The sequence below is a fragment of the Indicator indicator genome, chromosome 20 (assembly GCF_027791375.1).
Source record: "Indicator indicator isolate 239-I01 chromosome 20, UM_Iind_1.1, whole genome shotgun sequence".
NCBI lineage: Eukaryota > Metazoa > Chordata > Aves > Piciformes > Indicatoridae > Indicator > Indicator indicator.
In genome coordinates, this window is record NC_072029.1 from 4,952,277 (window position 1) to 4,979,322 (window position 27,046).

The 27,046-nt window shown below is 48.8% G+C and overlaps 1 protein-coding gene across 1 annotated transcript in view; it reads left to right on the forward strand.

The window, feature by feature from the left end:
* Positions 1-27,046, forward strand: part of PLXDC2 (plexin domain containing 2) — a 316,666-nt gene that overhangs the window by 121,305 nt on the left and 168,315 nt on the right. The window contains exon 2 of the mRNA XM_054390077.1: positions 22,854-23,065. Within this exon, the coding sequence (XP_054246052.1) occupies positions 22,854-23,065 (212 nt within the window). The remainder of the gene's footprint in view (positions 1-22,853; positions 23,066-27,046) is intronic.

The window sequence follows — 27,046 nt, forward strand, 5'->3', positions numbered from 1 at the left end:
TGGAGCCTTCTTTTCTCCAGGCTGACTAACCCCAACTGTCCCAGTCTGTCCAGTCCTCTGATTGTTTTTGTGGCCTCCTCTAGATCTTCTCCAACAATTACAGGTTGGACTGGATGATCTTGGAGGTCTCTTCCAACCTGGTTGATGCTATGATTCTATGAATTCTTTTGGCCTGTCTTCATATGAGAGATTCTGCAGCCCTCTGATCATCTTCATGGCCCTCCTCTGGACACCTTCCATCAGGTCCATCTCTCTCTTGTGTTGGGGGCTCCATAGCTGGGCACAGCACTGCAGGTGAGGTCTCACCAGAGCAAGGCAGAGGGGCAGAATCACCTCTTCTCTCTCTGCTGGCCACTCTGCTTTGGATGCAGGGATTTTCTTTTGATGAAAGGAATTGCTTCTAGCTGAGTGCCTCTGAAAAGCAGAGCACGAGATCTTTTGGCTGGAGATCTGGAGAGCAAAGTCTCAGAGTATCAGCCCCAGGAAGAAAATGGCAGAGATTATTAGGAATGGGCTGGAGAGGAGCAAGCTTTAGTGGAAACCTTGGCTAGGCTCACGTCCTAATTACTGTGCTGAGGCAGTAAACAGCTGCTGCTCCTGTGAGCTTTCTGGTGGAAAAACAAGCATTTGTTGTAGTCATTTTTCAGCTGTATGTTGTTGTTTGCATGGTATTTCAAGCACCCTGCTTGGTATTTATATTATTAGCTCAGCCTTCTAGGTTACAACAAATGTGTTTACTTATTACAGGAGGGCTGACCCCTGAAACATCTGCTGCAGCTGAACATCCAGGGCTCAGTGGGTGTGGGCAGCTTCTGGTAGCCATTCTTGCATAATATTTTGCAGTCTTTGGCAAGCAGTTTGGAGGCAGATCCTGACCTCAGATGCACTCCTGCACAATGGGAATAGCTGAGCTGCAGTCAACAGCATACTTGTAGCTGTATGTCAGTGTTAAGTGAGGTCAGAGGATGTGGCAGAGAGGAGCCATGGTCCTGTCTCACTTCTGCCTGCTGGGGTTCTTTAAGAACAGGCTGAAAGAGTTGGAGCTATTCAGTCTGGAGAAGAGAAGGCTCCCAGGAGACCTTCTGGTGGCCTTCCAGGATCTGAAGGGGGCTCCAAGAAAGCTGGGGAGGGACATTTAGGGTGTAGGGGGGTGATAGGACTGGGGAATGGAACAAAACTAGAGATGGGTAGATTCAGGTTGGATGTTAGGAAGAAGTTTTTCCCCATGAGGGTGGTGAGACACTGGAAGAGGTTGCCCAGGGAGGTTGTGGATGCCTCCTCCCTGGAGCTGTTCAAGACCAGGTTGGATGAGACCTTGAGCAACCTGGGCTGGTGGGAGGTGTCCCTGCCCCTGGCAGGGGGGTTGGAACTGGATGATTTTTTAAAGTCCCTTCCAACCCAACCCATTCTATGATTCCATGATTAAGGCTACATGTTGGAATTAGTCTGTAGCTGAGTAATGGCTTAAACAATATTGTTGACATATTTTGGAAAACAGTCACTCTGAAGTAGAAAACTGTTTTGCAAAGCTATTTAGCCACATATCCTTTGCACATAGGGTGGAAAAATTGAAATCAGTGGAGAAAAAATGATCTTCTCCCTATTTCTGTTCACTGCTTTATCACTAACCAACTCTGGTTATTTCCCAAGTGTGTTTTTTGGCCTTTTTTTGTTTGGTTGGTTTAGTTTTTTGTTTCTCATGGAGGAGTCTGTTGTATTTTCTGTTTCAAAGATTTAATGTCACCAGTGCTTTTTCCTAGGATCCAATGAGCCCTCCTAAAGATCTTCAGGCAACACAAAATGTTCCTGAATAGATAATGGAGAACCAAATAAAAACACAGTGAAAGTTGGCCTGCCCAACATCTTGATATGCTTCACTTGACATAAAAATGAACTATTCACAGGCTGAATGAAACCACTTACAAAAGAAAATACATCAGGGTTTCATCTGCAGCTTCTTTTTGATGTGGAAGGCAGTTTGGGTGTTTCTAGGCTCTGGTATTTAGTGTAAATGAGGAAAACTCCTCAGAAAGCTCTTCTGAGCTTTTCTGTCTACAGCCGTGTTCAGCTCTGAGCCCCTACTCCAGCAAGGAGAGGGACCTGGGGGTGTTGGGTGGCAGTCACTGACCATGAGGCAGCAGTGCCCAGGGGGCCAAGAAAGCCAATGGCATCCTGGCTTGGGTCAGAAGCAGGGTGGGCAGCAGGGCAGGGAGGAGATCATCCTCCTGTGCTCAGCACTGGGGAGGCCACAGCTGCAGTGCTGTGTTCAGCTCTGGGCCCTCCCTGCAGGAAGGACCTTGAGGGGCTGGAGCCTGTGCAGAGCAGGGCAGGGAGGCTGGAGAAGGGCCTGGAGCCCCTGGGCTAGAGGAGGGGCTGAGGGAGCTGGGGGTGTTGAGGCTGGAGAAGAGGAGGCTGAAGGAGACCTCAGTGCTCTCTCCAGCTCCCTGAAGGGAGGTTGCAGTGAGCAGGGGGCAGCCTCTGCTCCTTGGTGTCAAGCCACAGGAGCAGAGGAAATGGTTCCAGTGCCCGGGAGGTGCAGCTGGATGTTAGGAAATCTTTCTTCCCTGGAAGGGTTCTCAGCCATTGGAATGTTGTGCCCAGGGCAGTGCTGGAGTCACCATCCCTGGAGGTGTTTCAGCAGTGTGTGGAGCTGGTGCTCAGGGACATGGTTTGGTGTTGACATTTCAGTGCTGGGTGGAAGGCTGGGCTGGATGATCTGGAAGATCTCTTCCAACCAAAGCTATATTGTGAGGCTGTTGGTGTCCTGTGGGAAGTGGTGACTGAGCGTGGAGAACAGAGCAGCAGATGGCAGAGCCTTGCATGAGGTCAGCAGTCTGCAGAAATACACAACTGCCAGGCCTGCAATTGCAATCAGGCAGCAAAGATGGCACTTGGAGACTTGGCATCTGTGAACAATCAGTGTCTGCAGCAGCCTGGGTCAGGCTCAAGTTAACTTGTTGCTGATTGCATTTTCAGTAAGGAAAGCAGAAAGCAGCTGCCTTTGGTTAGAATCACAGAGAAGTGTTTAGAAGCATTTAGTTGATTGTGTATTTTTCCCCCCCACTTGGTTCCAGTATCCACAGTTCATTAGCTTTTTCTCTTATTTATTTTCTTCCCTTTAGTGTTTAGATTGAGGGAGAAAAAGAAATGCTAATCTGTTTTACATCAGTTTCAGCAGTGCTTGTGGGCTCAAGGCATTTCCTCAGAGCTTTCAAACCTGTTTCTCACCATTCCTGCCTCACTTTCTGCTTCTGGGAAAGCAAATAAATAAATACACACTGGACATCTGGATTTGATGTGGGAGGACTTAAGTTCAAATAAGGAAAGGGGAAAAAAAAAACAAACTATTTTAACTTGAATTGAGCTATGCTAATGGGGGGTGTTGTGTTCTTGAACTCTGTCCTTTCTGGCAAGCCCTCCTCCCCACAAATTGTTGTTACCTAACAGAAAAGGCAGAGACCTGACAGTTACCTGATGGTGACTAGGAAGGAGAGGAGATTTGGGAGCAGGCAGTGTGTTAGTGGCTGCTGGTTGGATTAAAATCATAGAATCACAGAAGGGTTTGGGTTGGAAGGGACAATAAAGCTCATCCAGTTCCAGCATTGCTGCCAGCAGGAGGGAGGGGGTGTCTGGGTCAGGAGGCAGTGAGGAGAAGGGGTACATGCATGGAGGGAAAAGTAAACCACAGGGAAAGGAGAAGGGAGATTCAGTTTGCAAATATTTGAGTAGCAGTGCATTAGAGACTAAAAGAAGTTGTGTGAGGTGGTGTTTGTGAGCTCTCCTGTGCCTAAAGTGCAGGCTGAAAACCTGTCACTTGCTGAGCCCATGTTTGCTGGGGAGAAGCTGTGGTAATGACACTGAAGCATCTCTCCCATAGCAGCACAGAATCATAGAATGGTAGTGGTTGGAAGGGACCTCCCGAGATCAAGTCCACTGCCCTGGCCAGAGCAGGGTCACCTAGGGCAGGTCAGGAACACATCCAGATGGGTCTTGAGTCTCTAGAGAAGAGACTCCACAACCTCTCTGGGCAGCCTGCTCCAGGGCTCCAGCACCCTCACACCAAAGAAGTTTCTCCTCATCTTGAGGTGGAATTTTCTCCACTCCAGCTTATACCTGTTGCTCCTTGTCCCCTCACAGGACATCACTGAAAAGAGCCCCTCAGCTATTGATAGACATTGATCAGATCCCCTCTCAGCCTTCTCTTCTCCAGACTAAACAGCCCCAGGGCTCTCAGTCTCTCTTCACAGCAGAGATATTCCATTCCCTTCATCATACTCATAGCTCTCTGTTGGACTCTCTCCAGTAGATCTCTATTTCCCTTTAACTGCAGAGCCCAAAACTGGATGGAGTATTGCAGGTGTGGTCCCAGCAGGGCAGAGCAGAGGGGGAGGACAACCTCCCTAGCCCTGCTGGCCACACTTTTCTTGAGGCATCCTCCTTACCTCAGCAAAATGGATGGGAGTAATAAGCACAGATGTTGCTTTTTCCCTTCTTACTGCATTTATATGAGAGGAGGAGGCAGAATGTGCAGGGCTTTATTACTTTCCTCCCCCAGGAGTGGGTAAAAAGTGCTATGTGCTTCATCCCTTTTTGCAAAGAGATGATCTAGTGTGAGGTGTCCCTGCCCATGGCAGGGGGGGTGGAACTGGATGATGCTTCAGGTCACTTCCATCCCTAACAATTCTGTGACCCTAGACAGATGCTTAGGAACAGCTTAGCTGAGTCATGTGAAGGGAAGCATACAAAATGTGGAAAATCTGCTGCTTTTGGCACAGGCAGCAGAAGTGGAGGTCGTTTTGGGGCACAAGAAGTTGTGAGTTCTTGGTTTACCATCGGTGGTGTTAAGGAGTTCTGCAGTAGGGTTCAGTTACAGAGCAGACCTCTGGAAGGCCTGGTTGGTGGAAGGGATCAGTGGTGTTGGGGGTTCATTTGAAGCCAAGCATCATGGCCAAATGCACCAAACTGTGAGAAACTTCCACGAGTGACTTGAAACCAGAGGATTCAGATGCTGCACAAGGGCTGCCGAAGCAGATTCAGCCTTGCAAGGAAGCTGTCAGCACTGATTAGCTTTCAGCAAACTCTTCCTCCTGAGTCTGTTTGAGGTTACAAACGTGGTAAAGCACTTGAGTATCTACAAAATCAGGGTTTCCATGGCAAACCTGTAGCTTTCTAAGCTTTCTAAAGCCTTGTGTTAGTTGCTTGCTGTGAATATTTGCATGGCAATCCCAAAGACCCACTCGTGGATCTGGGAGTCAGCTGAAAATGTGGATACCCAAGCAATGAAAGCCTGCTTCTTGCTGGGGTTAGCTGCTGAGTTGAGAGCTGCAAGAAGAGCCCTCACTGCCTCAGGGTGCAGCATGTGCAGTGCACTCCTGCGAGTGGCAGCTGAGCTTTGCAAGAAACCAGAAATGCTCTTGGTTTGTTTTGTAAGCCCAAGTGTTGGCCTCTTGCATTTGTGTAGTGTCCTGGTGGTCATGCACTCTGCAGAGAAGTGGGGCAGAGGCTTCAAGGCTCCCTTTGGCCTCAAGGAGTTTTTCTGTCTGCTAGCAAAGTGTCCTGCTTGTGAGTTATTCCAGAGCATCACAGAATAGTTTGAGTTGGAAAAGACCTTAAAGATTGAGTCCAGCCATATACCCCACACTACCATGGCCATTAAACCATGTCCCAGAGTGCCATGTCTGCAAGGGATGGGGACTTCAGCACCTCCCTGGGCAGCCTGTTCCAATGCCTGACCACTCTTGCAGCAAAGAAATTCTTCCTAATCTCCAACCTAAACCTCCCCTGGGGTGGGAGGTTCATTTCTTCCCATCCTATCACTTATCACTTCACAGGCTCACAGGATGTTAGGGTTTGGAAGGGACCTTCGAAGATCACAAAGTCCAACCCCCCTGCCAGAGAAGGACCATAGAATCCAGCACAGGTTGCACAGGAACACATCCAGGTGGTCTTGAAAGTCTCCAGAGAAGGAGACTCCACAACCTCTCTGGGCCAGGATCCAGGACAGGAGGCCACTGGCCTGTCCCATTGGCCACTTATTACCTGGGAGAAGAGACCACCTCCCACCTGGCTCCAACCTCCTTTCACAGAGCTGTAGAGCAATAAAGGTCTCTCTCAGCCTGCTTTTCTCCAGACTAAACAGCCCCAGCTCCCTCAGCCACCCCTTGCCAGACCTGTTCTCCAGCCCCTTCAGCAGCTTTGTTGCCCTTCTCAGAAAGAGTGGTCAGGAATTGGAACATGATGCCCAAGGAGCTGGGGAAGTCACCATCCCTGATGGTGTTTGAAAACCATCTAGACATGACACTTGGGGACATGGTGGTGTTGGGTTGATGGTTGGCCTTGATGCTGTGAGACCATTCCAACTTCAACGATTCTGGACATTAGGAAAAAAATTTTCCCAGCAAGAGTGGTCAGGCATTGGAATGTGCTGCCCAGGGAGGTGGTGGAGTCCCCAACCCTGGATATGTTTAAAGGTGGTTTGGATGTGGTGCTTGGGGATATGGTTTAGGGGTGAACTTTAAAGTAGAGTTATAGGTTGGACTTGGTGATCCTGAGAGTCTTTTCCAACCTGAATGTTTCTGTGATTCTGTGATTACATTGTTCCTGTACGAGGACTGGCAACGTGTGCAAGCTTGGCAGTCCCTTCTCCAGGACACCTTCATATCAAGGAGCTGGTGGTTCATGACTCTAGAATTTGGGTCTCTAATGACTGAGCTGTTTCTCTGCATGAATGACTGAGGGGAAGGTGGTGAGGAAGGAAGTCATGCCCAATGCCAGCACAAGGGGCACTGGTGGGAGCTGAGGCATAGGAAGTTCCATGGAAACAGGAGGAATTTTTTTTTTTTTTCCCTGTGAGGGTGACAGAGCCCTGGAACAGGCTGCCCAGGGGGGTTGTGGAGTCTCCCTCTCTGGAGATATTCAAGACCTGCCTGGCTGTGTTCCTGTGTGAGCTGCTCTAGGTGCTCCTGCTCTGGCAGGGGGTTGGACTGGATGAGGTCCCTTCCAGTCCCTAACATTCTGTGATTCAACAAGACAGATTCATTTCAGATGAACTCCTCAGTGGAGGGGAACTGGCAGCCCTGTGGAAGACGAGCAGATCTAAGGAGTCTTCAAGCCGTTTGTGTTCACCAGGTGGAGGCTTGCATGAGATGTAAGTGACAGTGTGAACAGAGCTGGGACAGAGGCAGATTGTGCCCTGCTGCTTCTCTGCACTGAGCTAATTAGGAATCCAACCAAAATATCCATCAGTGTTCACACTGTCAGTACATTAGACGTTGGAAAGGACCTCAAGAGTTTATTGAGTCCAACCCCCTGCCAGAGCAGGATCCCAGGAACATCCAGGTGGGATTTGAATGTCTCCAGAGAAGGAGACTCTACAACCTCTCTGGGCAGCCTGCTCCAGTGCTCTGTCACCCTCAATGTGAAGAAGTTTCTCCTCAGGGTGAGATGAAATCTTCTATATTCAATCTTGTACCTGTTATTCCTTGGCTCGTTATTGCACACCACTGAAAAGAGCCTGGCCCCCTCCACTTGCCCCCCACCCCTCAGCTATAGATAGACATTGATCAGATCCCCTCTCAGCCTTCTCTTCTCCAGACTAAGGCAGCCCCAGGGCTCTCAGTCTCTCTTCACAGGGGAGATGCTCAAGTCCCCTAAGCATCCTCATGGCTCTCTGTTGGACTCTCTCCAGCAGGTCTCTGTCTCTCTTGAACTGGGGAGCCCAGAACTGGACACAGGATTGCAGCTGTGGTCTCAGCTGGGCAGAGCAGAGGGGGAGCAGAACCTCCCCAGCCCTGCTGGCCACACTTTGCTTGCTGCACCCCAGGATCCCATTGGCTCTCTTGGCCATGAGGGCACATTGCTGCCCCATGTTTCCTTGAGAAATTTAAGTATGATTTTAGGGTCCTATTCTCAGGTAAACCTTTACCTTGTTCTGTTACAGCATGGAATGGAGTGCAGCTGTTGTTGGATCAGTTCCCTGTTGTAAGATGTGAGGAGCTGCTTTCCAAACCTTTCTGTGGCTGCTGTGGCTCTGGATGGGCTGTCAGCCAGTCTGTGGGCTAAAGCCTTGGCAGCAAAATGGTTTAACAGAGAAATACAAGACTGCTCTAAAATGTTCATAACACTGAAGGATTGGTTGCCAGCCAGAGGGACCTGGACAGGCTGAGGGGTGGCTGAGGAGAGGAGAATCTCATGAGGTGCAATGAGGCAAAGTGCAAGGTCCTGCACTTAGGTTGGAGCAACCCTTGATATCAATCCAGGCTGGGGGCTGATGAGGTTGAGAGCAGCCCTGCAGAGAAGGACTTGAGGGTGTTGGTGGGGGAGAAGCTGAACAGGAGCCATCAGTGGGCACTGGCAGCACAGAAGGCCAAGGGCAGCCTGGGCTGCATCCAAAGCAGTGTGGCCAGAGATGGAGAGAGAGGATCCTGCCCCTCTGCTCTGCTCTGGGGAGACCTCACCTGCAGTGCTGTGTCCAGCTATGGGGCCCTCAACACAAGAGAGACCTGGACCTGATGGGGAGAGGGTCCAGAGTAGGACCACAAAGATGATCAGAGGGCTGAAGCACCTCTCTTACCAGGAAAGGTTGAAAGAATTGGGGCTGCTCAGCCTGGTGAAGAGAAGGCTCCAGAGAGACCTTAGAGCTGCGTTTCAGATCTGAAGAAGATCTTCAGGAAGGCTGGGGAGGGACTGTTCAGAAGGGGCTGTGGGGATAGGACAAGGGCCAGTGGTTTGAAACTGGAGCAGGGCAGAGTTAGGTTGGACATGAGGAGGAAGTTCTGCACAGTGAGGTTGGTGAGACACTGGAACAGGTTGCCCAGGAAGGTGGTTAAGGCCCTGGAGACATTCAGGAACAGACTTGCTGTGTCCCTGGGCAGCCTGGTCTGGTTGGAGTTGTCTCTGCTGCCTGCAGGGGGGTGGACAAGATGACCTTTGAGGGTCCCTTCCAACCCAAAGCAGTCTGTGAATATATCCTTCATGCACCTGCCCAGTGCTTCACTGTCACTGAGTCTTGTGGAGAGGACATAGGGAGCCAGAGCTGGCCCTGTGCTTCCTTTGGACAGGGGAAAGACCAGCAAGTGGAGCCATTGGTAGTGTGTGTGTTAGGGATAAAAGCTGTGGTGGGCAGAATGAGCAGGAGGAAGTGAATTTTCAGATATATTTTACAGCTACATCAATCTCTTGCCTGACAAGTTGGTCTACATTTCAACTGCCTGATTTTCCCATTCAGCCTGTACATGGAGTATTCTTACCTTGGATTAGTAAGCCAGGAGGAGGTGAGCATTCACATGTCATTGTGTCCAAAAAAGAGTTCATTTTTGGACAAAATATTCACCTTTATTTCCAGACATCTTTCTCCCTCTTCCTGGAATTTGCCTTCTAGGCAATGGTAATGATAAAACCAGCAACAGACTGAGCCAGGGGCTGAGTGAATGTGGAAATGCTTGGCCTGGTTTGAGTTAAACCAGAAGTAATTCTCTTCATGGATTTGATTCATCAGCTCAGCCTCTTCTCAGTAACTGCACTTCTTGTGGTAGCCATCATGTTTTTGTATCTTCTAGAGGTCACGATGTTTGATGTTAGGTTAGATCAATGTGCTAAAGTTAATTATGTACCAGGTGCTGCACCTGGGTCACAACAAGCCCACGGGCAGCTCCAGACTTGGGGATGTGTGGTTGGAAAGCTGCAGCTTGGAGAGGGACCTGGGGGTGTTGGGTGGCAGTCACTGACCATGAGGCAGCAGTGCCCAGGGGGCCAAGAAAGCCAATGGCATCCTGGCTTGGGTCAGAAGCAGGGTGGGCAGCAGGGCAGGGAGGAGATCATCCTCCTGTGCTCAGCACTGGGGAGGCCACAGCTGCAGTGCTGTGTTCAGCTCTGGGCCCTCCCTGCAGGAAAGACCTTGAGGGGCTGGAGCCTGTGCAGAGCAGGGCAGGGAGGCTGGAGAAGGGCCTGGAGCCCCTGGGCTAGAGGAGGGGCTGAGGGAGCTGGGGGTGTTGAGGCTGGAGAAGAGGAGGCTGAGGAGACCTCAGTGCTCTCTCCAGCTCCCTGAAGGGAGGTTGCAGTGAGCAGGGGACAGCCTCTGCTCCTTGGTGTCAAGCCACAGGAGGAGAGGAAATGGTTCCAAGCTGCCCCAGGGGAGGTGCAGGCTGGATGTTAGGAAATCTTTCTTCCCTGGAAGGGTTCTCAGCCATTGGAATGTTGTGCCCAGGGCAGTGCTGGAGTCACCATCCCTGGAGGTGTTTCAGCAGTGTGTGGAGCTGGTGCTTAGGGACATGGTTTGGTGCTGAGCCTTCAGTGCTGTGTTGAGGATTAGACTGGGTGAGCTTTTGAAGGTCTCTTCCAACCCACGACATTCTGTGACTGTGTTCTAATTCCTGCCAAGGATTGGTGTGCAGAAAGGCCTTGCTTAGACTTGAGCCTGGGCTAACCATGGGCACTGCTGAATCCTGTGCCCTACTCTGGGGTGCAGTTAGGAAAGGTGTCACCTGTAGGGAGGAGGAGGCAGGACAGGTGACCCTATAGCTGAGGGAACAGGAGGGTCAAGCCTCTCCCTCAGTGACTGACATCTGAGGAGGACTCTCTTCATTCCGCCTTTGATCCTGAGCTGTGTGTTCTTGAATCTAATTTCAGAGTCCAGCTTCTGAATCCAGTTCTCATCTGTCACTGAGTCCAGTCTGGGACTTCTCAAGTTCCTGCCCCCAGCATCAGTGGTGACAATGATGCAATTGCCATCAGGGATTGAGTTTGATACTGGTTTTCTGTCTATTTGTATAGATTTCATTTTATTGTTATTGTTTTTGATAAAGCTGGTTTAGTTTTCCCATCCAGCAGTCTCTCTCCCTTTCTTTTTGGGAAGGGGAAATGATTAACAGAGAGCATCCCTCTGGCCCAACCTTACCTCTTGCCAACACTCTGCACCATTGTGATTAGTTAAGAAGAAAAGAAACCTTCTTGTGAAGGTTTGTTCCTCACAGAGCCGTTCCTTCAGCTCTCTTCATGCACTGGGCAGTGTTTGGATGCACTTTGGTCACAGGACCTACCACAACTGAGCCCCTCTAAGCTCAGCTCCATTTATGAAATGAATTAAAGTCCAAAGGGCTTCAGCACACTTGCGGGGTTTTTAAGAAATGCACTGAACTCTCTTGTTCTGTGCATTGCCTCTCCTGACTTTTACCTTCTGAAAAGGAAAACAACATCCTCTTCATGCAGTGATCAATGTGCAATCATCTGCACCCATTACATAATGTCCTGTCTTCCACTGAGGAAAGCACAGGCATGGCAAGAGAGAGCTGCAAATCTTTCCTTCCCTAAGTGCAGTGATGTCATTTCAGCTGCCTCATCCCTGCACAGCTTCCAAAACACCCTGTGCTCTGCAGCATAGAATCACCTGGGTTGGAAGGGCCTCCAAAGGTCACCCAGTCCACCCCCCCTGCAGTCAGTAGGGACATCCTCCACTAGATCAGGTTGCCCAGAGCCTTGTTGAGCCTCCCCTTGAATATCTCCAGGCAGAATATCTCAACCACCTCTCTGGGCAACCTGTTGCAGTGTTCCACCACCCTCATGGTGCAGAACTTGTTCCTCACATCCAATCTCAATCTGCTCTGCTCTGGTTTGAAGCCATTGTCCCTGGTCCTGTCCCTGCAGGCCTTTGCAAACAGTCTCTCTCTCTTTCTTGTAGCTCCCTTCAGGTACTGGCAGGTTGCTATTAGGTCTCCCTGGAGCCTTCCCTTCTCCAGGCTGAACACCCCCAGCTCCCTCAGCCTGTCCTTGTAGCAGAGCTGCTCCAACCCCCTGAGCATTTTCATTGCCCTCCTCTGGATCCCCATGGTAGTGTCCATCTCTCTTCTCAAGGTGGTTGAAGCCCCATGCCTGGAGGTGTTTCCAGGAGGCAGGGATGTGGTGCTGAGGGCCATGGTTTAGTCCCAGCCTTGGCAGAGTTAGAGAATGGTTGGACTAGATGATCTCAAAAGCATTTTTCCAACCCAAATGATTCTATAATCCTCTAAGAAAGCAGACCAATGGAATGTGTGTACATAGCATGCTCACAAAGCCACCCCTCTGGGAGTGCTGCATTGCTGTCAGTGTTTTTCCTTGGGAATGTTGTGGTAGAATTGGAAGGTGTGAAATAAAAAAGAAGCTTCATTTGTTCAATCTTTTCACAGAAGAAGTCTCTGCATAAATCTAAGTTCTATGGCTTAGAATTGGCTGGCAGCAATGCAGTGCCTGCATTTTGTTTAGGCACAGTGGGAGTGCACATGAAGTGTCAGAGGACATAGAGATCAAAACTGATCTCTGAATTCTAAAGTTCCTTTATAGGAGTTGAGTCACAGAACCACAGAATGTTAGGGGTTGAAAGGGTCCTCTGGAGATCATTGAGTCCAACCCATCTGCCAAAGCTGGGTCAGCTAGGGCAGGTCACACAGGAACACATCCAGGCAGGTTTTGAAAGTCTCCAGAGATGACTCCACAACCTCTCTGGGCAGCCTGCTGCAGGGCTCCAGCACCCTCACATCAAAGAAGTTTCTCCTCATCTTGAGGTGGAACTTCCTGGGTTCCAGCTTGTCCCTGTTGGTCCTTGTCCTATCACTGGGCTCCACCAGAGCCTGGCCCCTTCATCCTGACCCCCACCTCTCAGATGTTTATTGACATGCACAAGATCCCCTCTCAGCCTTCTCTTCTCCAGACTAAACAGCCCCAGGGCTCTCAGTCTTTCCTCAGAGCAGAGATGTTCAAGTCCCTTCACATCCTTTTAGCTCTCTGTTGGACTCTCTCCAGCAGCTCTCTGTCTCTCTTGGCAGTGGGGAGCCCAAAACTGGATGCAGTATTGCAGGTGTGGTCTCAGCAGGGCAGAGTAGAAGGGGAGGAGAATCTCCCTAGAGCTGCTGGTCACAATTTTCATGATGCACCTTAGGGTTCCATTGCTCTCTTGACCACAAGGGCACATTGCTGTCCCATGCAGAACTTGGTGCCCACCAGGACTCCAAGGTCCTTCTCGATGGAGCTGCTGCCCAGCAGGATGAGCCCTGGTCTGTACTGGTGCCTGCTGTTGTCTCTCCTCAGATGCAGGCCTCTGCACTTGTCCTTATTGAACTTCCTTCCCACCCTGTTTGAATATTTAAAACCCATGACAAGCTGCCCTTCCTGCCCTCACTCCTCCTATCTGTCCAATCCACAGCACTGCTTTGTCTCTTTGCAGAGAGCACAGGCAGTATTCATTGCTCCCTGTACAGGGCAGTCCAATTAGACATTTGCAAGATCATTTCCTTGCCTGACAAGTTTCAAGCCTGATGTAATATTTTGTCTTCAGCTTCCCCAGCGTCCCTGCCAGTTTCCAAACAGATTATTATTTTCTGCCAAGACTCTCTTTCTATCATTCAGATCTCTTCATAAGCTTTAATTCTTGTTTTTATGTCTCTGTAATACAGCTGTTCCTTGACTCTTGATATATAACTACAACAATTCCTCCTTAATGCATGATTTATTTATTTTTTCTGCTCCCACATCAAGTCTAGCAATGCACATTTTGTGCCAGAGCTTAAGAGCAGTCTCTGCTCTGATTTCCTCCTATTTGTGTGCTAGAAACATGAGGGTTTATTGTTGTGTTTTTTTTTTTTCCTCCAGCAGATCCTCCTGATGAAGATAAAATGCGACTTCTTTTTTCCCCCCTGAAAAGAAGCTGAAGGCATTTAAAGCTATTTTAATTTGGGGGACAAATTTAGACTGCATTGAATAAGACAGAAAATGGTTTATCCCTTCACAGTAACAGGATGATCTTGCAAGGTCCCTTCCAGCCCCTAACATGCTCTGATTCTATGGTTCTGTGGTTGATTCTGAAAGGAATAAAGGGTGGCATTTCAGTAATAAAATGGTGCAGGGCTGTTATCTGGCACTTGTAACCCAGGTTGTGTGCAACAAACAAAGCCAGCACCGTTAGCTGCCTGGTTCAGATAGCAGAAGTGAAGCAACTGCTGAGCTATTATGCAAAAGAGGCAGGCTGAGAGAGTTGGGAGAAGAAAAGGCTGTGTGGAGAACTTAGAGCAGCCTTCCAGTGTTTGAGGTGGGCTACAGGAGAGCTGGGGAGGGACTCTTGATGAAGGCATGGAGTGACAGGAGGAGGGGTAATGGCTTCAGACTGGAAGAAGCTGGATTTAGATTGGGCATCAGGAGGAAATTCTTCCCCATGTGAAAGGTGAAGCACTGGAAGCTTGACCCCATAGCAGAGGTGCTCCAGGCTTCTGATCATCTTTGTGGCCTCCTCTGGACTCTCTCCAGCAAGTCCATGTCGCTCTTGTGTTGTGGGCTCCATGCCTGGACACAGCAGTGCAGGTGAGGTCTCACCAGAGCAGAGTAGAGGTGAAGAATCACTCCTCTCAACCTGTTGGCCAAGCTGCTTTTGCTTACTAAGATCTCCCCTCACTCTTCTCTTCTCCAGGCTAACCAGCCCCAGGTCTCTCAGCCTTTCCTCCTCAGACAGATGTTCCAGGCCCTTCATCATCCTCACAGGCTCTGTTGGAGAGTGTCTAGTGCATGCCTCACATCAGTGTTGATATAGCTGTACCTCTGGGTAGCTGCACCGTGGTGATGTGTGAGCTTTGCTCTCCTCTCTGCATCTCTTTGCTTGTGCCACCAAATCCAGTGTGCTTGCCTGTGGTGTGCATGCTGGCATCCATCCCTCTGCCTGACTTGAAGGCAGCCTGACAGGGCTACCCAGGCAGCCACTTACCCTTTGATGCCCCTTCAGCACCAATGAATGACAGGCCTGTGGAGAGCTAACTGATGTTGTCTTGGCCAGAGAGGTGTCCCTGGGATTGCTGCTCTTTGCCTCTACACATTACCGACAGAGTAGTGCTGCCTGTGCTAATCCATTTGTCAAGCAATGGGCTTGCATCCGTCTTAGCCTCTGGCTTTGCCTCAGGCTCAAGATGCAAATAACCCTTCTACCAAAGCTGCATTTGCTACTGACTGCCTGCAAGGGCATAAATTAGCCAAGCTTACACAGTTGGGTACACCCCAGGTATTTGCTGTCTTCTCTCTTGACAAGTCTTGCAAAAAGAGTTCCAGATGTGCTGCAGTTCGAATTTTCAGTGACTGGTTCATTGGTTTATGCTCCTCTTCACTGCCAGAATGAGAAATTCCTCCTAGTGATGGAATCGCAGAGTCAGAGAATTGGCAAGGTTGGAAAAGACCTCCAAGATCACCCAGTTCAACCATCAACACCACACCACCATGGCCATTAAAACATGTTCCCAAGTGCTATGTTCACACATTTCTTGAACATCCCCAGGGATGGTGACTCCACCACCTCCCTGGGCAGCCTGTGCCAATGCCTGGCTACTCTTGCAGCTAAGAAATGTTTCCTAATTTCCAACCTAAACTTCCCCTGGCACAATTTCAGGCCATTTCCTCTTGTTCTATTACTTGATACTAGGGAGAAGAGTCCAAACCCCACCTGGCTCCAGACTCCTATCAGGCAGTTCTAGAGAGCAGTGAGGTCTCCCCTCAGCCTCCTCTTCTCCAGACTGAACACCCCCAGGTCCCTCAGCTGCTCCTCCCCAGCCCTGTTCTCCAGACCCTTCACCACCTTTGTTGCCCTTCTGTGGACCTGCTCCTGTAACTCTCAGTCTTTCTTGTAGCGAAGGGTCCAAAACTGCACCCAGGATTTGAGGTGTGGCCTCAGCAGTGCCAGAGACCTGTTTGTGAGGTGTGGAAACATTAAGTGATGTTGCCCATGCAGAAATGGGTAGCTGAAAGTCAAAGGCCTGAAGGAAGAATCCCAGCACTGTTCAGGGAGCATCACTTTTCTGCTAGTCAGGTAAGATTAAGAGAGGCAGAATCTCCTTCTGTAGTGACAAGTTTTGTGCTGGAAGGGGGACAAAAGGGACGACTTTGTAGAGTGGGATCAGTGGTTGGACTTGATGATCCCAGGAGTGGACAATTCTCTGACTCTGTGAACTGGGATGTGTTCATTCGAGCAGGCTTAAACCTACAGCTCTGCTAGGAAATATTTAGAGATCTATAGATGGGAAAAAAAAAAGGGTGGAGAGCCAGTCTTAAAAACTGGTGGCACGTACAACAAAGGTCAAAGCTGTGAGAAGAGAAGCTGTAGTGAAGTTACAGCAGTGGAGATGAGAAAAGCATGAGAGAAAACTCTTCACCATCTTTGAACTGGAGAAGTTGCTGGAGCTGTGTGTTGTGTGCTGAGCTTAGATAGGCACTAATGGCATGGCTGTGAATTTTGTCACGAGTTCCATGATGTCCAACACTCTGATCTGATCTATCTGAAAATATCACAGCAGTAACAGTGCAGCTGAGAAGTTTGAAATTCAATCAGAGCTTGCACAGTTCTGACTGTTCTGGGGGTTTGCTAATAGCCATGCTGAGCAGTGCTCTGATGAGATTTGCCATGGCCTGGGTGTCTGAGCCTGTTAGAGCTGCTTCTTCTGTGAGGGAAGGTTAAGCCATAATCAGTCCCAGCTTCATTTTCTGTTCTTTCCTTTCAAAGTAATTGATGTCTTTTGTTGTTTCTATAATCAAGATCCCAGCTGACACAGGGGCTGGTACAAGAAACTAGGAGATAGTTTCTACAAATCCTGTTGTTTAGGAGTTTGCTAGGAATTGTTCCCTCTCAGGAACATGGACAAATTGTAATCAAGCACATCTGTTAGTTTTTCCTAGATTAAGGTCAGAAAGGTGGAATTGTTCCTAGGCCATCAATCAGGTACAGCAGAAAGAGAATCACAAAATGCTCTGTGTTGGAAGGGACCCTCAAAGGACATCTTGTCCAACCCCCCTGCAGGCAGCAGGGACACCTCCAGCTAGAGCAGGGTGCCCAGGGCCACAGCAAGTCTGAGCTTGAATGTCTCCAGGGGTGCAGCCTCAGTCACATCCTCGGTTCCAGTGTCTCACCACCCTCACTGTGCAGAACTTCCTCCTGATGTCCAACCTAACTCTGCCCTGCTCCAGTTTCAAACCATTGCCCCTTGTCCTATCCCCTTCTGAACAGTCCCTCCCCAGCCTTCCTATAGGTCCCCTTCAGATATTGGAATGCAGCTCTAAGGTCTCCACAGAGCCTTTTCTTCTCCAGGCTGAACAACCCCAAATCTTTCAGCCTGTCCTCATAGCAGAGATTCTTCAACCCTCTGATCATCTCTGTGGCCCTCCTCTGGACCCACTCCAGCAGGTCCATGTCTCTCTTGTGTTGATGCCCCACAGCTGGATGCAGTACTCCAGGTGAGGTCTCCCCAGAGCAGAGGGGCAGGATCCCCTCCCTCCATCTGCTGACCACACTTCTGCTGCTGCAGCCCAGGGTGCCACTGGCCTTCTGTGCTGCCAGTGCCCATTGCTAGCTCCTGTCCAGCTAACACAAAGTCTCTGTAGTGTTCAGCTGTTCATAAACAGAACTGGAAACTCTCTTTTCACAAGAAGAGTGATTGATATGGCTGTGAGACTGGGCATTCAGTATACAAGCTCTCTACTTAGCTCCTTTGGAGGACTGCATTCATGTTTTGAAGAGTCTGTGACTTCATGGGTCCCATATTCTTAACTTCATGGGTCCAATATTCTTAACTTCCATCAATATTTTTTGGCTTCTTATCTTTACTAATAAAATGTTCACAGTGGAAATAGAGATTTTTAGTATCACAGAATGGTTTGGATTGGAAAGGACCTTTCTAGATGACCTTTAAAAGTCATCTAGTTACAGCCTGCCTGCCATGGGCAGGGATATCTTCCACTAGATCATGTTGCTCAAAGTCCCATCCATGAGACAAGGAATAAACTTCAGCTAAAGGAATGTCATTTTCAGTTCTTTGGGGAATAAATTGGTGTGTTTCAGTTCCCTGGGGAATAAATTGGTGTGTTTCAGTTCCTTGGTGAATAAAGTGGTGTATTTCTGTTCTTTGGGGAATGAATTGGTGTATTTGATTCTGCTGCCACTTGGGCTGTGGCAGATTCAGAGAGATGAGACTGCAGCTCACAAGCAATCCAATGGGAAAAGATTTCAGTGTGTGATTATTTCTGGGCTTTCAAAATAAAAAAATTAAAAAAAACACCAAAAAAACCAAACCAAAGAACCCAACCCCAAACCCTCTTGCTGATTATGTTGCCTTTATGAAATTAGTCAAATTGCAGAGCTGGCCTAAATCTGTGCAATCATGAAATGTAATTAAGACATGTTTTTCAGAAAAGCAATTCTGAAATGGTTGATGTGCTGCAACGTTCCACAAAACCCCTGTTTGACCTCATGGAAAAGAGGGGGGAGAAAAAAAAGCCAAACACCAAAAACCCTCAGAACATTTGAATTAGGTTTTTTATTTATTTAAAATAGGGTTTCTTTCTCCATTAGCTCCATTGCTGTCCATAAACTTGTGACCATCTCTTTGTGTAGTGAGAGCTAGAGCTTCGTTTTAAGTACAGCTTTATGCAGACCAGGCTTAGCTACTAAATCAAAGCTGTCTTACTTGTCAAGCTCTGCTGTTTCAGTTTGGGTTTATTTACTTAGAATCTTCCCATTTTTTGTTTGAGGGCAGTCTTGGCAAATAGAGAATCCACTGCCCACCCCTGCCACAAGTCAGGCAGCTTCTTGCCTTTCAGCAAATCTCTCTTCTGTAGCCCAATCCACACTTCCAGCCTACGAGAGCTGTTTGCAGATTCCCAGTACTGATGCAGACAACCTTCTCTCTGCATTCAGTTGTTGTCCACTTCCAGCTGTGATTTATGGCCAACACCTCAGACTAGCAGAGCCATGTTCAGGAGTCAGGTCCTGATGTACAAGAAGATACAGGTTTCTCTTGTGAGTGCTCTCCATCAGAATCACAGAGTGGTGGGGGTTGGAAGGGACCTCTGGAGATCGTTGGGTCCAACCCCACTGCTGCAGCAGGATCACTTGAAGTAAATCACCCAGGAACATGTCCAGGCAGAGAAGGAGATCCACAACTTCTCTGGCCAGCCTGCTCCAGTGTTCTACCACCCTCACAGGAAAGAAGTTTCTCCTTCTAAGTGAAGCCTCCTGTGTTCCAGATTGTGTCTCCTTATCTTCTCACTGGACAACCACTTAGAAGAGTCCTGGCTCCATCCTACTATAAGCATTAGTGAGATCCCTCTCAGGCTGCTGTTCTCCAGGATGAAGAGCCTTAGATCTTACAGCCTGTCCTCCTCAGACAGCTGTTGCAGTTCCCTCACCATCTTTGTAGCTCTCCTCTGGGTTCTCTCCAGTAGTTGCTGTCCTTCTTCAACTGAGGAGCCCAGACCTGGACACAGTAGTTCAGATGAGCCCTCAGTAGGGCAGAGTAGAGGGTGAGAAGAAGCTCCCTGGATCTGCTGGAGATCGAACCACCTCTGTGTGGAGCCTGTTACAGTGGTGAAGAACCCTTTTAGGGAAGAAGTTTCTTCTAATGTCCAACCTAAACTTCCCCTGGTGCAACTTGAGGCTAATTCCTCTCATCTTATCACTTGTTACTACAGAGCAGAGACCAATCCCCACCTGGCTCCAGCCTCCTCTCAGGGAGTTGTAGAGAGGTTTGCACATAAATATGTCAGTTGAAAACAGTAGCTCCAATCTGAACAGATTTGAAGATTTGTTTTAATTCCCAGTCTCAGTTCATGCTGGTTGAACAACTACTGCTCCTCTCTTCTCCCCACTGTCAGGTGATACAAGAAGAAGAAATGGCCTGAAATTGCCCCAGAGGAGGTTTAGGTTGGAGATGAGGAAAAATGTCTTTGCTGCAAGAGTGGTCAGGGATTGGAAGAGGCTGCCCAGGGAGATGGTGGAGTCCCCATCCCTGGAGGTGTTCAAGAAACCTGTGGCCATGGCACTTGGGGACATGGTTTAATGGCCATGGTGGTGTTGGGTTGATGGTTGGACTGGCTGATCTCAGAGGGCTTTTCCAACCTCAGTAACGCTCTGAGTTTGGATTCTGTGTGAGGATAATGCTGTGTAAACACACTGATGGTGCTTAAACAATGGATGCTGTCTAAACCCACCTTGCTGCTTTAGCTAGGGTCAGGCAGTGCTCACCCAAGCTAAAGACTTTTCACTTTCCAATGTTCTGCCAGCAAGCTGGGAAGGAGCGTGGCCTGGACAGCTGATCCAAGCTAGGCAAAGGGACATTCCATACCATAGGACATCATGGTCAGTATAGAAACTGGGGGGACTTGGCCAGGAGGGGGTGATCCCTGCTGAGGGCCTGCCTGGGCATCCATCAGCTGCCAGCTAGGTTTAACTCCATTCTCCACCCCTCTTTGGCCTTGACCATCAGCCAGTTTTTTACCTAGTGAAGCATTTGTTGATGCAAGCCATGAGCAGCCAGTTTCTCCATGTGGTGGTGGAGTTTCAGGTGTTGGAACAGGCTGCCCAGGGAGGTGGTGGAGTCCCCATCCAGGAAGTTGTTCAAGAAACCTGTGGCCATGGCACTTGGGGCCATGGTTTAGTGGCCATGGTGGTGTTGGGTTGATGGTTGGACTGGCTGATCTCAGAGAGCTTTTCCAGCCCAAACAATTCCCTGATTCTGTGTTTGTCAATGTTATGATTTTGTTATTAATGAGACATAAGAGCATTTGGCTGCTCTCCAGCTGATTTGAATGACATGTTCTCCTGTGGGGTTAATTAGGTGCAAGCTCTGAGAGATCTAAAAGATAAGGAGAAAATACTTTGGTCCATTTCCTCTAAACTGCCTTTTGTGTGATTTATTAGCTACACAAAGATTTCAACCAGAAACATAAAATGTAAAATGATGGGCATTTTAGGGCTCTGAAGGCTTTTTCTTCACAAGCTGCCTCTGTTTAGAAGTTGAAAATTAATTTATGGATTCTCTGAGAGTTTGTATATTTAAATATTTGCAGGAAAGGAAAGTACCCTGTCCAGCTCATCACAAAAAATAAAATACATCTTGGTTTGCACTTTCTCAGCATTTGAGATAGAATCATAGAACGGTCCAGGCCAGAAGGGAGCTCCAAGGTTCATCCAGTCTGATCCTCTCTTCAGTCAGCAGGGACATCCCTAACTAGATCAGGTTGCCCAGAGCCCTGTTGAGCCTCACCTTGAATATCTCCAGGGATGGAGCCTCAACCACCTCCCTGGGCAACCTGTTCCAGTGTTCCACCACCCTCATAGTGAAGAACTTCTTCCTGCTATCCAATCTCAATCTGCTCTGCTCTAGTTTGAAGCCATTGCCCCTGGTCCTGTCCCTGCAGGCCTTTGCAAACAGTCTCTCTGCAGCCTTCTTGTAGCCCCCTTCAGGTACTGGAGCCTTCTCTTCTCCAGGCTGAACACCCCCAGCTCCCTCAGCCTGTCCTCATAGCAGAGCTGCTCCAACCCCCTGAGCATTTTCATGGCCTCCTCTGGAGCTGCTCCATCAGGTCCATGTCCTCCTTGTATTGAGAGCTCCAGACCTGCACACAGCACTCCAGGTGAGGTCTCAGCAGAGCACAGTGTCAGAATCACCTCTCTGGCTCTGCTGGCAATGCTGTTTTGGATGTAGCCCAGGCTGCCATTGGCCTCTGTGCTGCAAGCTCACACTGCCTGCTCCTGTGCAGCAGCCATGTAGCTTTGCTCTGTGGCCTTGGCCCTCAGTTTGTAGGTGCCCAGTGCTCCCTGCCCCTTACAGAAGGTGCCAAGGTACCTTGGTACTGCTGGCTTGGTTGTGGCAGGAGTGGGAATGTTGCCTCCAGGGCAGAGAACTCCTGTTTATGACTATATCTAAGAAGTCTGCCATGTCTGTTAGCTTTCTGGTGCCCCTACCCCCAAAAAATTGTGGTGAGTGCCTGCAAGCTGAAGCAGGGATGGCAGCTTTGACTGGATTTTGATGAAAGCTGTGGAGGAATAAGTGAGTTCATCTGCTGAGCTCTTCCTCTGCATCTGGCAGCTGATTGCTTGATAAAACTGGGAGTGTGGTGGCAATTTGCTGAAGCCAGGAAAATGAGGCCAGACTCTTCTCAGTGGTTCCTGTGAGAGGGTGAGGAAATGGGCATAAACTTCAACATAGGAAGACCCATTTAAACATGAGGAGGAACTCCTTTACTTTGAGGGTGGCAGAACACTGGAGCAGGCTGCCCAGCGAGGTGGCGGAGTCTCCTTCTCTGGAGACTTTCAAGGCTTGCCTGGATTTGTTCCCATGTGATCTGCCTTATGTGATCCTTCTCTGGCTACAGGCTTGAATCCCAAGCACAAATCCAGGCTGGCTGAGGAGTTTCTCAAGAGCAGTTTGGAGGAGAAGGATTTGGGGGTGTCAGCTGGTGACAAACTCCCCAGGAGCCAGCAGTGGTCCCTGGCAGCCCAGCAGGCAGCTGTGTGCTGAGCTGCATCCAGAGCAGGGAGAGCAGCAGCACAGGGAGGGGATTCTGCCCCTCTGCTCTGCTCTGCTCAGACCCCACCTGCAGCACTGCCTCCAGCTCTGGGGCCCCCAGCACAAGAAGGACCTGGAGCTGCTGGAGAGGGTCCAGAGGAGGCCATGAAGATGATCAGAGGGCTGGAGAACATCCCCTGTGGGGACAGGCTGGGAGAGTTGGGGCTGCTCAGCCTGGAGAAGAGAAGGCTGCAGGGAGAGCTTAGAGCAGCCTTTCAGTACCTGAAGGGGGCTGCAAGAAAGCTGGGGAGGGACTTTTAACAAGGGCTTTACAAGGATGGTTTGGGGAGCTGACAAAACTCAGTCTGAATTCTTGCAGTTGGTTGCTGTCTCTTCTTTTAAACTCTGAGGCTGTCAGTGATGCAGAAGCTTTATCAGAGCTGGAAATGGCTGTTCTATGGAGTTGTTCAAAGCAGTTAACCCAAAAGTTGCACTTCTTAGGTTTTCAGTTATAGGGGAACCAAAGTTCCCATCACTTACTATTTTTTTCTCTTCTTTATTCTTTTGGTCAAACAGGTGTGTTTTATGAAGTTGTTCAGAGCTTCCCTGGGGTGGAGGACAATGTGGAAGTGGCTACACATGTGAGCAGCCACAGGTGGAGAAGGCACTCAGAGGCTCTCAAATCAGTCAACACCAACAGAGCCAGCTTGGGGCAGGATGCTGCCGAGCCAGGGGGGTTCTCGGATGTGCTGCTGGAAGAGGGGCATGACAACACCACCCAGATTGAGGTAGGAATTCGTTCTGACTGGTTTGTTATTCACTTTGTTATCTTTGATTAACTCTTTTAACTTACCTCTGACAGTTAAAATTAAAGGTCTTTATTTCAGGGTACTCAAATGTTCATAGAGGAAGAGAATATGACAGTCCTTGTTTGTGTCCCTGTCACCACATGGAACTTAGCTGCCCTGAAGGCCTTTCTGATTTTGCTCTCTGGAGGATGTCTCTTCTCTGTTTTCTAGCACTGGGAAGGCTACACCTTGAGTCCTGGGTTCAGTTCTGGGACCCTCAGAGCAAAAAAGACACTGAGGTGCTGGAGCAGGTCCAGAGAAAGGCAACAAAGCTGGGGAAGGGTCTGGAGAACAGGGCTGGGGAGGAGCAGCTGAGGGAGCTGGGGGTGTTTAGTCTGGAGAAGAGAAGACTGAGGGCAGACCTCACTGCTCTCTACAACTCTGTGAAAGTAGTTTGGAGCCAGGTGGGAGTTAGGCTCTTCTCCCAAGTAACAAGTGGTAGGACTGAAAGGAAATGGTCTCAAGTTGCCCCAGGGGAGGTTTAGGATGGGGATTAGAAGAAGCTTCTTCCCTGAAATGGTTTTCAACCACTGGCACAGGCTGCCCAGGGAGGTGGTTGAATCCCCATCCCTGGAGGTGTTTCCAAGAGGCAGAGATGTGGTGCTGAGGGACATGGTTTAGCCCCAGCCTTTGTAGTGTTAGATACTGGTTGGACTCCATGATCTCCAAAGGTCCTTTGCATCAAAAGCAATTCTCTGCCTCTGTCATCACCTCTGTGTGGAGCTCCAGATACTCCAAATCACAGGATCCAATGTGGAAAACGATGCACATTTTAAACTCCAGTTACACATTAAAGCATTTTCCAGTGCTCAGTGGCCATGGCTATGGTAGCAAGTCCTGTGGCAAAACAGGAATGCTTTGGTGGATACCTCAGTGGTGGCCACTGGGGACCCAACATCCATAGCAGATACACTTCAGGCATCAGTTCCTTTTCCACTCATCATAAAAACATCAACAGGGAACAAGAACTTTGCTACCTACCTTCATTACCTTAATGGCTGCAGGGCTTCAAGGATTAACAGAAGGCTTGGTCACTGCGTGACCATGAATCTGAGGGTATTTTAGCAATATTAATGCTGATTTATTTAATAACAGTGATTTATTGCACTCCTTTATGAGAGTACATGAGGCAAGGTAGGATATTTGCCCTGTTTTTCTCCTTGCTTGGAAGAAGAGATGCCAAACAAGACATAATCCTTATGACAGATCTTTCATGCTCATTGCTTTTTCAAGGACTTGCAGTGTTGGCAGTAACAAACTCCACCCTGAACATTGCATTTCCTAGTTATTCTAAATGAAAGGCACAGCTGACTGGTAGATTACTCAACAAACAAACCAAAACAAAACCAACCCCAAGATGGGACTAAAAGAAAAAAAAAAAAAAAACAAAAAGAGAGGTAAACTTGAAATTGTAAGATTATGAAATCTTGGAAATTTAAGAAAGGGAGTAGAAAGGCTTTGCAAAGAGGTCTGGCCAGGCTGGATCCATGGGCTGAGGTCAGTTGTACCAGGATTAACAAGGCCAAGTGCTGGGTCCTGCACTTGGGTCACAACACCCCCATGAATGCTCCAGGCTTGGGGCAGAGTGGCTGGAAAGCTGCCCAGGAGCAAAGGGTGTTGGGATGCTGCTTGGCAGCTGGCTGAAGATGATCCAGCAGTGTGCTCAGGTGGCCAAGAATGCTGGCACTGAGGGTGGTGAGACACTGGAACAGGTTGCTCAGGAAGGTTGGATGAGGCCTTAAGCAACCTGGGCTCCTGGAAAGTGTCCTCACCCATGGCAGGGGGCTTGGAACTGGGATGACCTTTTATGGCCTGTTCCAGCCCAAACCATTCTGTGACATTGTGTTCATCACTGTCAGCCTGTCTGTTCAAGAAAACTTTTACCTTTGTGTAGCCTACAAAACACTGAGAAACAGTATCTGGGATGGAGGGATGATGTCCTCCTCTAGTGTCATTGAATGTGACTGGCAGGTACTGCTCACACCAGAACTGAAACATGCACAGAAGGATTTTTAAAATTAATAATAATAAAAAAGAAAAATCAATAAGCTGATAGGCTGCAGAAGACTTTGCAGCCTGTCTGTTCTTTCACTGTGAATATCTGTTGTGGCTTTTACCTCCTCTGCAAAGCCAGGTTTTGTAGTGAAATGCCTGTGTGTTGTAGCAGGGATTTACAACAGGGTCCAATAAGGGGTGAAAAACACAACTCCCTGATTTTAAAGTGGATACCTTAGAAAAAAGAGAGAGCTGGAACAGAACACAGAATCTGAATTTGATAAACTCAGTGAGGATGAGGTAGCTTTGAAATTAAGACACTTTAAGGCTATTAATCTGTCAGGAAAGATGGCCTTGGAAAAATTCCATCCTACAGATGGGCATTTACAAGCATTCAGTCCTCCAATGCTGCCATTCAGTGTTAGAGGGGGGAGCTGAGATCCATTTTGCTTCAGAAGAGCTTGGAATTCAGCTGCAGGGAGGCACTGCATGGGGATCTCTGGGTAAGCCATGGAGAGATCTGCTGCACAAACTTTCCTCTATCTGAGGGGCAGCTTCCCTTGTACCTGTTAAAATCATTAGAAGCAGGATTGATCTGATTTGTACCAGAGGGCATTACTACAAGTATGGAAAAATCACAGAATCATACTATTGTTTTGGTTGGAAAAGATCTTCAGGAATATGGAGTCCAACCATTCTCTAACTCTACCAAGGCTGGGGCTAAGCCAGGTCCCTCAGCACCACATCTCTGCCTCTTTGAATCCTCCATCCCTGGAGGTGTTTCTACCACCTCCCTGGGCAGCCTGTGCCAGTGCTTGAGAACCTTTCTTAGGGAAGAAGCTGCTTCTAATTTCCAACCTAAACCTCCCTTGGTGCAACCTGAGGCTGTTTCCTCTTATCCTATCACTTGTTCCTAGTGAGCAGAGAGCAATCCCCACCTCACTCTGACCTCCTTTCAGGGCGTTGTTAGCACTGGAGCAGGCTGCCCAGAGAGGTTGTGGAGTCTCCTTCTCTGGAGATTTTCAGGATCCATCCAGATGTGTTCCTGTGTGACCTCCACTAGATTCTATGATCCTGCTCTGGCAGGGGAGTTGGACTTGATGGTCTCTTGTGGTCCCTTCCAACCCCTAACATCCTGTGTCTTGTGAGTTGTAGAGAGCAGTGAGGTCTCCCCTCAACCTCCTCTTGTCCAGACTAAACACCTCCAGTTCCCTCAGCTGTTTCTCCCCAGCCCTGTTCTCCAGACCCTTCCCCAGCTTTGTTTCCCTTCTCTGGACTTATTCCAGCACCTCAATGCCTTTCTTGGTTTGAGGGCCCCAAAACTGCACCCAGTATTCAGTGTTCTCAGACTGGATTCTTCTAGTTTATGTCTCTTTATCCAAGGTGATAGAATTATCACAGAATAAACCAGGTTGGAAGAGACCTCCAAGATCATCCAGTCCAACCTATCACCCAGCCCTATCCAGCCAACTAGACCATGACACCAAGTGCCTCATCCAGGCTTCTCTTGAACATCTCCAGGCATGGTGACTCCACCACCTCCCTGGGCAGCACATCCCAATGGCAAATCTCTCTCTCTGTGAATTGTTTCAGTTGGAAGTGCCCTTTAAGCTCATGGAGACCAACCACCTTCTGTAACACAGCAACAGCTGCAGGCTTCATAGAAGGTTTCTAGAAAAGTTCTTTATGTCCCTGATGCTTTTCACTGCTAACCCCCTAGTGAAGAGTACAGCACTGGAAAGTAAAATACAGAGAACCTGAAATGGAGCAGCCTCTAATGTATGGCTTGCATTGGCAGCAGCAGATGACAAACCTTGCAGAACACCTTTGGAACATCTGAATTCATTTCAGTTTTTGTTGCCACTACTACATCAATGGAAAGGGTCTGAAATTGGTCCAGGGAAGGTTCAGGATGGAGATGAGGAA